The following is an 11,862-nucleotide window of genomic DNA, read 5'->3' on the forward strand; positions in this document are numbered from 1 at the left end:
GCCACTGAGAGGTGTCCCCATCCTAGGTGACACCAATGTATCCCTTTGGGGGTGCCACTGAGGTGTCCCTGGGGGTGCCATTGGGGTGCCCCCATCCTGGGTGACACCAGAGTGTCCCTGTGGGGGTGCCATTGAGGTGTCCCTGCCCTGGGTGACACCAGAGTGTCCCTGGGGGGGCCACTAAGGAGTCCCTGCCCTAAGTGGCACCAGAGTGTCCCTGTGGGTGACTGTGAGGTGTCCCTGTGGGTGCCACTGAGGTGTCCCTGCCCTGGGTGACACCAGAGTGTCCCTGTGGGTGACTCTGGGGTGTCCCCATCCTGGGTGACACCAGAGTGTCCCTCTGGGGGTGTCACTGAGGTGTCCCTGCCCTGGGTGGCACCAGAGTGTCCCTTTGGGGGTGTCACTGAGGTGTCCCTGCCCTGGGTGACACCAGAGTGTCCCTGGGGGTGCCACTGAGGTGTCCCCATCCTAGGTGACACCAGAGTGTCCCTGCCCTGGGTGACACCAATGTATCCCTTTGGGGGTGCCACTGAGGTGTCCCTGGGGGTGCCACTGAGAGGTGTCCCCATCCTGGGTGACACCAGAGTGTCCCTCTGGGGGTGTCACTGAGGTGTCCCTGCCCTGGGTGGCACCAGAGTGTCCCTTTGGGGGTGCCACTGAGGTGTCCCTGCCCTGGGTGACACCAGAGTGTCCTTTTGGGGGTGCCATTGAGGTGTCCCCATCCTAGGTGACACCAGAGTGTCCCTGCCCTGGGTGACACCAATGTATCCCTTTGGGGGTGCCACTGAGGTGTCCCTGGGGGTGCCATTGGGGTGCCCCCATCCTGGGTGACACCAGAGTGTCCCTTTGGGGGTGCCATTGAGGTGTCCCTGCCCTGGGTGACACCAGAGTGTCCCTCTGGGGGTGTCCCTGCGCTGTCCCCCAGCTCTCGTTGTTGTCCCCCCCCCGGGCCAGGCCTCTCCGAGCGCACCAGGCCGCAGCGTTGCCATGGCGACGTCAGCCCCGGGCCGGGGGGCGTGGTTTGAGCCAGCGGAGCCCGGAAGCTGCGCAGAGAGAGAGCGCGGATTGGTGGAGAGGCGGGAGAGGGGCGGGACTGACGCGAGGGCGCGGCAGGCGATTGGTGGAGAGGAGGGAGAGGGGCGGGACTGACGCGAGGGCGCGGCGGGCGATTGGTGGAGAGGCGGGAGAGGGGCGGGACTAACGCGAGGGCGCGGCGGGCGATTGGTGGAGAGGAGGGAGAGGGGCGGGACTAACGCGAGGGCGCGGCGGGCGATTGGTGGAGAGGAGGGAGAGGGGCGGGATCTTCCGGGAAGGAGGCGGGACCCTGAGGGACGCCGTGAGCTGATTGGCGGAGATTGAGCGCAGGCTTTCCGGTGACGCGCGATGACGTCACTTCCGGGTAGCGGCGGCGGCGCCTTCCGCCTTCCGCCTCCCTCCGGGCCTGGAGCAGCCTCGCCGGGACCGAGGCGATCCCCGGACCCCCCCCCCCAGCCCCGGGGCCCTCTCCGCACCCTTCCCTTGCACCCTCCGCTCCTCCCCGCGGCTTTCCCCGCCCGGAGCGGTCCGGAGCCTCCTCGCGTGTGTCCGTGTGGCCCTCCGGGGCCTGGCGCCGGGGGGCTCGGGGGGGCCGCCCGGGGCATGAGGGGCAGGAGGCCGCCGGGCGGCTCGCACTATGTGGTACATCATGCAGAGCATCCAGAGCAAGTACTCCCTGTCCGAGCGCCTCATCCGCACCATCGCCGCCATCCGCTCCTTCCCCCGCGACAACGTGGAGGATCTCATCGGCAAGGTGAGAGGGCCCCGAGCTTTGCCCCCCCCCCCCCCCCTCCTCGGCCCGGTGCTAACGGACGTTGGAGGCTTCGTAAGGGAAGGGGGCCCGAGGTGAGGCAGCCGCTCCCGGGAGCGACCGTGGGGGGAGGTCTGGGGGGGGAGTGTGTCCCCCCCCCACCCCCTTGGTGTGACAATAGAGGGGCCTGGGGTGTGTCCCCCCCCTTGGTGTGACAATAGAGGGGCCTGGGGTGTGTCCCCCGCCTTGGTGTGACAATAGAGGGGTCTGGGGTGTGTCCCCCCCCTTGGTGTGACAGAGTCACCCCCAGGGACACCACAGTGGCACCCCCACAGGGACACTCTGGTGTCACCCAGGGCAGGGACACCTCAGTGGCACCCCCAGGGACACCTCAGTGGCACCCAAAGGGACACCTCAGTGGCACCCCCAAGGACACCCCAATGGCACCCCCAGGGACACCTCAGTGGCACCCCCAGGGACACCCCAATGGCACCCACAGGGACACCCCAATGGCACCCAAAGGGACACCCCAATGGCACCCAAAGGGACACCCCAATGGCACCCAAAGGGACACCCCAGAGTCACCCACATGGACACCCCAATGGCACCCAAAGGGACACCCCAATGGCACCCACAGGGACACCCCAGAGTCACCCCGAGGGACACCTCAGTGGCACCCCCACAGGGACACTCTGGTGTCACCCAGGGCAGGGACACCTCAGTGGCACCCCAGCTGTGGTGTCCCAGGTGTGTGTGTGTGGAGCCTCTCTCCCCACCCTGCTTGAGCACCCTTCAGGGTGAGGGGGTTGGGCTGGGAGCCCACTCGTGGACCCTCAGAGGGGGGAGCCACGAGCTGAGTTTTGGGTGGGGAGGTCTCCACAGAGCCTTTTGAACCCCCTTCGAGATGCCAACCCTGGGCAATGGCCCAGCAAGGGCAGCTCAGGACGTTCAGGAGCCTTGCCAGGGGCACTTGGGCAGCTGCTGGTTTGTCTGCCCCCCCCTGGGCAGCCTCTGCCAGGCTGTGAGAGCCTTTTCAGTGAAGGGTTAAAGTCTGAGCTGGACCTGCCCTGGGGGCACCTTGAGGCCATCTCCTCCTGTGCCAGCACTCAGGACAGCAGACCTCAGCCCCCCCCTTGGCTCCAGCCTCCTCTCAGGCACTTGCAGAGCTGCAGAGGGTTGGGGCTCAGCCCCTGGCACTCAGCAGCACAGCTGCAGGGCTGGGGAACACCTCCAGGGATGGGCACTCAGCCCTGGGCAGCCTGGCACAGGCTCAGAGAACCCTTCCAGGGCAGAAGTTTCTCCTCAAGACCAACCTGAACCTGCCCTGGGGGCACCTTGAGGCCATCTCCTCCTGTGCCAGCACTCAGGACAGCAGATCTCAGCCCCCCCCCTGGCTCCAGCCTCCTCTCAGGCCCTGCCACAGCCCCACAAGCTCTGCCCTCAGCCTCCTCTCCTCCAGCCTCACCCCCCCCAGCTCCCTCAGCTGCTCCTCCCCAGCCTCTCCTCCAGACCCTTCCCCACCTCCACTCCCTTCTCTGCCTCTGCTGCAGCTCCTCACTGCCCTCCTGCCACTCAGCTGCCCAACCCTGCCCCCAGCTCTGCCCTCCTGGCACTGAGGGGCCCTGTCCTGCCCTCACCTCTCTGGGCAGCCTGGACCAGGCTCTCACCACCCTCAGTGTAAAGGATTCTTTCCTTCTGGCCAGTTCAGAGCCATTGTCACCTCTGCCACCACAGATCCTCTCCCTCCCTAAGCCTGAAGGTCTCCCTGGCTCCTTCTCCTCTCCAGGCTGAACAATCCACTCCAGCACCAGGAGTTTGAACAGGTCCCAGTGCCAAGCTCTGCCCTTTGGCCACAGCAACCCCAAGCAGCTCCAGGCTGGGGCCAGAGTGGCTGAGAGCAGGCAGGCAGAGAGGGCCCTGGGGGTGCTGGCAGAGAGGAGCTGCAGAGGAGGCAGCAGTGCCCAGGTGGGCAGCAGAGCCAATGGCATCCTGGGCTGGCTCAGGAGCAGTGTGGGCAGCAGGACAAGGGAGGTTCTTGTGCCCCTGTGCTCAGCACTGCTCAGGCCACCCCTGCAGTGCTGTGTCCAGCTCTGGGCTCCTCCATTGCAGAGAGATGCCCAGAAAGGTGCCCAGAGCAGGGCAGCAAGGCTGGGGAGGGGCCTGGAGCAGAGCCCTGTGAGGAGAGGCTGAGGGAGCTGGGGGGGTGCAGCCTGCAGCAGAGGAGGCTGAGGGCAGAGCTCATTGCTGCCTGCAGCTGCCTGCAGGGAGGCTGTAGCCAGGTGGGGTTGGGCTCTGCTGCCAGGCAGCTCCTTCTTCCCCTGGGGGGGCACTTCCCATCCCCTCTGCCTCCATCCTGGTACCTCCCTGGGTTTGCTGTGAGCCAGGGGCAGGACCCAACCCTTGGCTGTAGTGAACCTCCTCCCACTGGCCTCAAGCCATGGATCCAACAGCCCTTGGAAGGCTTCCAGCAGGGAGTTCACTGCTTTGGGAGTCTCTCAGTGCACTCTTGGTAGTGATGCAAGTTAAAGAGACCTTGGGGGGGGGGGGGGGGGGGGCTGGAGCAGCCCCCGGGGTGTGGTGCAGCCCCACGAGTGGGTGGGATTTACTCATGCCAAGGTGGTGCCCTCTGCTCCCTGGCAGGGTGCAGATGTGAACTGCATGCATGGAACCCTGAAGCCTCTGCACTGTGCCTGCATGGTGGCTGATGCTGACTGCGTGGAGCTGCTGCTGCAGAAGGGAGCTGAGGTAAAAGCTTTGAAAGCCCCCAAAAGGTGGGGGAGGGGAAGGGGGGGAGGGGAAAAGAAGGCCAAAATCCCTTTGGAAAAGGTTTAGGAGCTGTGAGGGGGGAGGGGAAGCTGATTTGAAGTGATGCTTTTGTGCCTTGGGTCCAGTTGGAGGTTGCTCAGCCCAGCAGGCAGTGAGGTCTTTGCAGCCTTGAGTTTGGGGCTGCTGCTTGCCCTAGGAGGTGGTTTTGTGCTGGAAGCCTGAAGGAAGGATTTGAACCTCCACACTGCCTGCTTTGGTCCTGCCTTCCCTCCCCCCCTGCCTTCCCCTCCTGCCTTCCCTCCCCCCTGCCTTCCCCCCCTGCCTTCCCCCCCTGCCTTCCCTCCCCCTGCCTTCCCCCCCTGCCTTCCCTCCCCCTGCCTTCCCTCCCCCTGCCTTCCCTCCCCCTGCCTTCCCCTCCTGCCTTCCCCTCCTGCCTTCCCCTCCTGCCTTCCCCTCCTGCCTTCCCCTCCTGCCTTCCCCTCCTGCCTTCCCCTCCTGCCTTCCCCTCCTGCCTTCCCCTCCTGCCTTCCCCTCCTGCCTTCCCCCTCCTGCCTTCCCCCTCCTGCCTTCCCCTCCTGCCTTCCCCTCCTGCCTTCCCCTCCTGCCTTCCCCTCCTGCCTTCCCCTCCTGCCTTCCCCTCCTGCCTTCCCCTCCGGCCTTCCCCTCCTGCCTTCCCCTCCTGCCTTCCCCTCCTGCCTTCCCCCTCCTGCCTTCCCCCTCCTGCCTTCCCCCTCCTGCCTTCCCCCTCCTGCCTTCCCCTCCTGCCTTCCCTTCCTGCCTTCCCTTCCTGCCTTCCCTTCCTGCCTTCCCTTCCTGCCTTCCCCTCCTGCCTTCCCCTCCTGCCTTCCCTCCGCCTCTCATCACCTCCCTTTGCCTTCCCTCTGCCCCTCGCCGCCTCCCCTTCGCTTCCTTCCACTTCTCATCACCTTCCCCTCGCTTCCCTCCACCTCTCTCCACCTCTCTCCGCCTCCTCCTGCCTTCCCTCCGCCTCTCACCGCCTTCCCCTCGCTCCCTCCACCTCTCTCCCCCTCCTCCTGCCTTCCCCTCCTGCCTTCCCCTCCTGCCTTCCCTCCTGCCTTCCCTCCTGCCTTCCCTCCTGCCTTCCCTCCTGCCTTCATTCCGCCTCTCACCGCCTCCCCCTCGCTTCCCTCCGCCTCTCATCACCTCCCCCTCGCTTCCCTCCGCCTCTCATCACCTCCCCCTCGCTTCCCTCCGCCTCTCATCACCTCCCCCTCGCTTCCCTCCGCCTCTCACCACCTCCCCCTCTCTCCCTCCGCCCCTCTCTCCGCCTCCCCCTACCCTCTCCCCCCCTCCTCTCCCTCCCGCAGGTGAACGCCCTGGACGGCTACAACCGAACCGCCCTGCACTACGCGGCCGAGAAGGACGAGACCTGCGTGGAGATCCTGCTGGAGTACGGAGCCAACCCCAACGCCCTGGACGGCAACAAAGACACTCCCCTGCACTGGGCAGCCTTCAAGAACACCTCCGAGTGCGTCCGAGCCCTGCTGGAGAACGGAGCCTTGGTCAACGCCCCAGACTACAACAACGACACCCCCCTGAGCTGGGCAGCCATGAAAGGCAACCTGGAGAGCGTCAGCATCCTGCTGGACTTCGGAGCCGAGGTCAGAGTGGTCAACTTGAAAGGTCAGAGCCCAATCTCTCGTCTGGTGGCTTTGTTGGTGAGGGGGTTGGGGACAGAGAGAGAGGATTCCTGCTTTGACCTCCTCCATCGAGCTGTTGGGCACTTTGAGCTGAGGAAAAACGGCAGCATGCCCTGGGAGGTGACCAAGGACCAGCAGCTGTGCCAAAAGCTGACCCTGCTCTGCTCTGCCCCTGGCACCCTGCAGAGCCTCTCCCGTTACGCCGTGCGCCGCAGCCTGGGCGTCCGCTTCCTGCCCGAGGCTGTGCAGCAGCTGCCCCTGCCCACCTGCCTCAAGGAGTATCTGCTGCTGCTCAGCTGAGCCCCTCAGCTTGGCACCACGCAGCTGCCCCCCTGCCACCCAGCAATTGAGGGGTTTGCTGCTTCAGCTGGCACTGGATGCCCTTCGCTGGTTGGCATCTTGGTGCTCCCGCGGGAGTTGGGTTGGGAAGGGGCATGGAAAGTCAGCCCCTGGCAACCCCTTGGATGCCTGCCTCAAGGAGTGTCTGCTGCTGCTCAGCTGAGCCCCTCAGCTTGGCACCTGCAGTCAAAGGGGTTTGTTACTTCAGCTGGCACTGGATGCCCTTCGCTGGTTGGCATCTTGGTGCTCCCGCAGGAGTTGGGTTGGGAAGGGGCATGGAAAGTCAGCCCCTGGCAACCCCCTGGATGCCTGCCCACCTGCCTCAAGGAGTGTCTGCTGCTGCTCAGCTTGGCACCACGCAGCTGCCCCCCTGCAGTCAAAGGGGTTTGCCACTTCAGCTGGCACTGGATGCCCTTCGCTGGTTGGCATCTTGGTGCTCCCGCGGGAGTTGGGTTGGGAAGGGGCATGGAAAGTCAGCCCCTGGCAACCCCCTGGATGCCTGCCTCAAGGAGTGTCTGCTGCTGCTCAGCTTGGCACCATGCAGCTGCCCCCCTGCAGTCAAAGGAGTTTGCCACTTCAGCTGGCACTGGATGCCCTTCCCTGGTTGGCATCTTGGTGCTTCCGCGCGAGTTGGGTTGGAAAGGGGCATGGAAAGTCAGCCCCTGGCAACCCCCTGCCCACCTGCCTCAAGGAGTGTCTGCTGCTGCTCAGCTGAGCCCCTCAGCTTGGCACCTGCAGTCAAAGGGGTTTGCTGCTTCAGCTGGCACTGGATGCCCTTCGCTGGTTGGCATCTCGGTGCTCCCGCGGGAGTTGGATTGGGAAGGGGCATGGAAAGTCAGCCCCTGGCAACCCCCTGGATGCCTGCCCACCTGCCTCAAGGAGTGTCTGCTGCTGCTCAGCTTGGCACCATGCAGCTGCCCCCCTGCAGTCAAAGGGGTTTGCCACTTCAGCTGGCACTGGATGCCCTTCCCTGGTTGGCATCTCGGTGCTCCTGCAGGAGTTGGGTTGGGAAGGGGCATGGAAAGTCAGCCCCTGGCCACCCCCTGGATGCCTGCCTCAAGGAGTATCTGCTGCTGCTCAGCTGAGCCCCTTGCTGCTTGGCACCTGCAGTCAAAGGGGTTTGCTGCTTCAGCTGGCACTGGATGCCCTTCCCTGGTTGGCATCTCGGTGCTCCCGCGGGAGTTGGGTTGGAAAGGGGCATGGAAAGTCAGCCCCTGGCAACCCCTTGGATGCCTGCCTCAAGGAGTGTCTGCTGCTGCTCAGCTGAGCCCCTCAGCTTGGCACCACGCAGCTGCCCCCCTGCAGTCAAAGGGGTTTGCTACTTCAGCTGGCACTGGATGCCCTTCGCTGGTTGGCATCTTGGTGCTTCCGCGGGAGTTGGGTTGGAAAGGGGCATGGAAAGTCAGCCCCTGGATGCCTGCCCACCTGCCTCAAGGAGTGTCTGCTGCTGCTCAGCTGAGCCCCTCAGCTTGGCACCACGCAGCTGCCCCCCTGCCACCCAGCAATTGAGGGGTTTGCTACTTCAGCTGGCACTGGATGCCCTTCGCTGGTTGGCATCTTGGTGCTCCCACGGGAGTTGGGTTGGGAAGGGGCATGGAAGGTCAGCCCCTGGCAACCCCCTGGATGCCTGCCTCAAGGAGTATCTGCTGCTGCTCAGCTGAGCCCCTCAGCTTGGCACCTGCAGTCAAAGGGGTTTGCTACTTCAGCTGGCACTGGATGCCCTTCCCCGGTTGGCATCTTGGTGCTCCTGCGGGAGTTGGGTTGGGAAGGGGCATGGAAAGTCAGCCCCTGGCCACCCCCTGGATGCCTTCCACTGGCTCAGGGTGTCCAAGGACTTCTCCAGCCTGGCCTTGAATACCCCCAGGGAGGGGGCATCCTGCTCTGCCCTTCCTGCTGAGCTGCAGCAGAGCTCCCAGGCAGCTCCTGCCCATGGCACCCGTGGCACCCATGGCATCCATGGCACCCATGGCACCCATGGCACCTCCACACTGCTCCCTGCAGGTGAACAATTCCCTCTCAAGTGGCTAATTAGATCCCAGCTGTTGGACTGGCCTGGATTTTCCTGCTCCTTTTGTTTTGCCTTGTCTTGGGGGGGGGCAGGGAGGGCTGGGAGGTGGTGGGAGGGAAGGAGGGAGGGAGGGAGGGAGGGTGGGAGGGAGGAAAACTTCCTGCTTTGCATCCTGGAGTTGTTTGGGTTGGAGAAGCCCTTCAGGAGCATCCAGTCCAATGTTCTCTGACCCTGTTGGGGCTGGAGCTAAACCCTGACCCTCAGCACCACATCTGCAGGGCTGGGAAGCACCTCCAGGGCTGGAGACTCCAACTCTGCCCCTGAGCAGCCTGGGCCAGGCTTGGGCAGTCCTCAAGGGGCAGAGATTGCTCCTCATGGCCAAGCTGGACCTGCCCTGGAACACCTTGAGGTCATCTCCTCCTGTGCCAGCACTCAGGACAGCAGATCTCAGCCCCCCCCCCCGGCTCCAGCCTCCTCTCAGGCACTTGCAGAGCTGCAGAGGGTTGGGGCTCAGCCCCTGGCACTCAGCAGCACAGCTGCAGGGCTGGGGAACACCTCCAGGGATGGGCACTCAGCCCTGGGCAGCCTGGCAGAGGCTCAGAGAACCCTTCCAGGGCAGAAGTTGCTCCTCAGGGCCAACCTGAGCCTGCCCTGGGGGCACCTTGAGGCCATCTCCTCCTGTGCCAGCACTCAGGACAGCAGATCTCAGCCCCCCCCTGGCTCCAGCCTCCTCTCAGGCCCTGCCACAGCCCCACAAGCTCTGCCCTCAGCCTCCTCTCCTCCAGCCTCACCCCCCCCAGCTCCCTCAGCTGCTCCTCCCCAGCCTCTCCTCCAGACCCTTCCCCACCTCCACTCCCTTCTCTGCCTCTGCTGCAGCTCCTCACTGCCCTCCTGCCACTCAGCTGCCCAACCCTGCCCCCACCTCTGCCCTCCCCACTGCCCACTGCAGGGGCACAATCCCTGCCCTGCTCCTGCTGAGCCAGCCCAGGCTGCTGCTGAGCTGCTGCTGTGGTGATGGAGGAGGTTGGGGCTGTGGTGCCCCTGGTGCGGAGCAGGAGGTTGAAGTTGTAGTGAGGAGGAGGAGGTTGGGATGAAGCTGTGGTGCCCCTGGTGAGGAGCAGGAGGTTGGGGTGAAGCTGTGGGGCCCATGGTGAGGAGGAGGAGGTTGGGGTGAAGCTGTGGGGTCCCTGGTGAGGAGGAGGAGGTTGGGGTGAAGCTGTGGGGTCCCTGGTGAGGAGCAGGAGGTTGGAGTTGTGGTGAGGAGGAGGAGGTTGGGATGAAGCTGTGGGGCCCCTGGTGAGGAGCAGGAGGTTGGAGTTGTGGTGAGGAGCAGGAGGTTGGAGCTGTGGTGAGGAGGAGGAGGTTGGGGCTGTGGTGCCCCTGGTGAGTAGCAGGAGGTTGGAGTTGTGGTGAGGAGGAGGAAGTTGGAGCTGTGGTGCCCCTGGTGAGGAGGAGGAGGTTGGGGTGAAGCTGTGGTGCCCCTGGTGAGGAGCAGGAGGTTGGGGTGGAGCTGTGGGGCCCCTGGTGAGGAGCAGGAGGTTGAAGTTGTGGTGAGGAGGAGGAGGTTTGGGCTTTGGTGCCCCTGGTGAGGAGCAGGAGGTTGGAGTTGTGGTGAGGAGGAGGAGGAGGTTGGGGTGAAGCTGTGGGGCCCCTGGTGAGGAGGAGGAGGAGGTTGGGTTGAAGCTGTGGGGCCCCTGGTGAGGAGCAGGAGGTTGGAGTTGTGGTGAGGAGGAGGAGGAGGTTGGGATGAAGCTGTGGAGCCCCTGGTGAGGAGCAGGAGGTTGGAGCTGTGGTGAGGAGGAGGAGGTTGGGATGAAGCTGTGGGGCCCCTGGTGAGGAGCAGGAGGTTGGAGTTGGCTTCGTGTTGGCCACCAGCAGGCAGTGGTGAGTTTATTGCAGCTTCTGAGCTGGGCCCTGGGGACCCAAAGTGGTGCTGCAGGAGCTGAGTCCTCAGCTCCCAGCTCGGCCCAGGCCCACCCCAGGGCCTGGGGACTCTGTTTGGGGCTGAAAAGCTCCAAAGAGCTCAAAATGCAGCCAAGGAAAGGGGAAGAGCAGAGGGTTGGGAGGGGAGGAGTTACTCCAGGGAGCATGGGCTACGAGGAGGAGCAGTAGCTGCAGTGAGGAGCAGGATTTGCATCAGGGAGTGTGAGCTACAACAAGGTGCAGGAGCTACAACAAGGTGAAGGAGCTACAACAGGGAGCAGGAGCCACAGCAAGGAATGTGAGGCACAACAAGGAGCAGGAGCTACAGCAGGGAGTGTGAGCTACAAGAGGGAGCAGGAGCTATGGTGGGGAGCATGAGCTACAACCTCGAGCATGAGCTACAACCTCGAGCATGAGCTACAACCTCGAGCATGAGCTGCAGCAGGGTGTGAGGTGCAACCAGGACCAGGAGCTACAAGAGGGAGCAGGAGCTACAGCAGGGAGCAGGAGCTACAAGAGGGAGCAGGAGCTACAGCAGGGAGCAGGAGCTACAAGAGGGAGCAGGAGCTACAGCAGGGAGCAGGAGCTACAAGAGGGAGCAGGATTTACACCAGGGAGCAGGAGCTATAGGAGGGAGCAGGAGCTACAAGAGGGAGTGTGAGCTACAGCAGGGAGCAGGAGCTATAGGAGGGAGCAGGAGCTATAAGAGGGAGTGTGAGCTACAGCAGGGAGCAGGAGCTATAAGAGGGAGCAGGAGCTACAAGAGGGAGCAGGATTTACACCAGGGAGCAGAACTACAGCAGGGAGCAGGAGCTACGAGAGGGGGCAGGAGCTATGCCAGGGAGCAGGAGCTACAGCAGGGAGCAGGAACTACAGCAGGGAGCAGGAGCTACAAGAAGGAGCAGGAGCTACAGCAGGGAGCAGGAGCTACGAGAGGGGGCAGGAGCTGCAAGAGGGAGCAGGAACTACACCCGGGAGCAGGAGCTACAAGAAGGAGCAGGAGCTACAAGAAGGAGCAGGAGCTACAGCAGGGAGCAGGAGCTATGAGAGGGGGCAGGAGCTACAAGAGGGAGCAGGATTTACACCAGGGAGCAGGAACTACAGCAGGGAGCAGGAATTACACAGGGAGCAGGAGCTGCAAGAGGGAGCAGGAACTACACCCGGGAGCAGGATTTACACCCGGGAGCAGGATTTACACCCGGGAGCAGGAACTACAGGAGGGAGCAGGAGCTACAGCAGGGAGCAGGAGCTGCAAGAGGGAGCAGGAGCTATAGGAGGGAGCAGGATTTACACCCGGGAGCAGGAACTACACTCGGGAGCAGGATTGACACCCGGGAGCAGGATTTACACCCGGGAGCAGGATTTACTCCCGGGAGCAG

At 64.0% G+C, this 11,862-nt stretch overlaps 1 protein-coding gene across 2 annotated transcripts; it reads left to right on the forward strand.

Moving 5' to 3' along the window:
- Window positions 1-1,320: 1,320 nt before the first annotated feature.
- On the forward strand, window positions 1,321-8,609 carry ASB8 (ankyrin repeat and SOCS box containing 8). Of its 2 annotated transcripts, XM_064141122.1 has the most exons (4): window positions 1,321-1,789; window positions 4,427-4,531; window positions 5,881-6,545; window positions 6,733-8,609. In XM_064141122.1, the coding sequence occupies exons 1-3, from the start codon at window positions 1,673-1,675 to the stop codon at window positions 6,511-6,513; spliced, it is 855 nt and encodes a 284-aa protein (XP_063997192.1). In that variant the 5' UTR covers window positions 1,321-1,672; the 3' UTR covers window positions 6,514-6,545; window positions 6,733-8,609. The 2 variants fall into 2 exon arrangements, with proteins under 2 accessions (XP_063997192.1, XP_063997191.1); XM_064141121.1 differs by having other exon boundaries at window positions 5,881-8,609.
- Window positions 8,610-11,862: the final 3,253 nt, after the last annotated feature.

This window comes from Pogoniulus pusillus, unplaced genomic scaffold (genome assembly GCF_015220805.1).
Source record: "Pogoniulus pusillus isolate bPogPus1 unplaced genomic scaffold, bPogPus1.pri scaffold_133_arrow_ctg1, whole genome shotgun sequence".
NCBI classification, from domain to species: domain Eukaryota; kingdom Metazoa; phylum Chordata; class Aves; order Piciformes; family Lybiidae; genus Pogoniulus; species Pogoniulus pusillus.

Excerpts from the sequence above, each read along its gene's own strand:
- ASB8 (XM_064141121.1), top strand. The coding sequence starts at position 1,673 with ATGTGGTACATCATGCAGAGCATCCAGAGCAAGTACTCCCTGTCCGAG. Across the intron at positions 1,790-4,426 it reads TGGAGGATCTCATCGGCAAG|GGTGCAGATGTGAACTGCAT; the intron begins GTGAGAGGGCCC and ends GCTCCCTGGCAG. Across the intron at positions 4,532-5,880 it reads TGCTGCAGAAGGGAGCTGAG|GTGAACGCCCTGGACGGCTA; the intron begins GTAAAAGCTTTG and ends TCCCTCCCGCAG.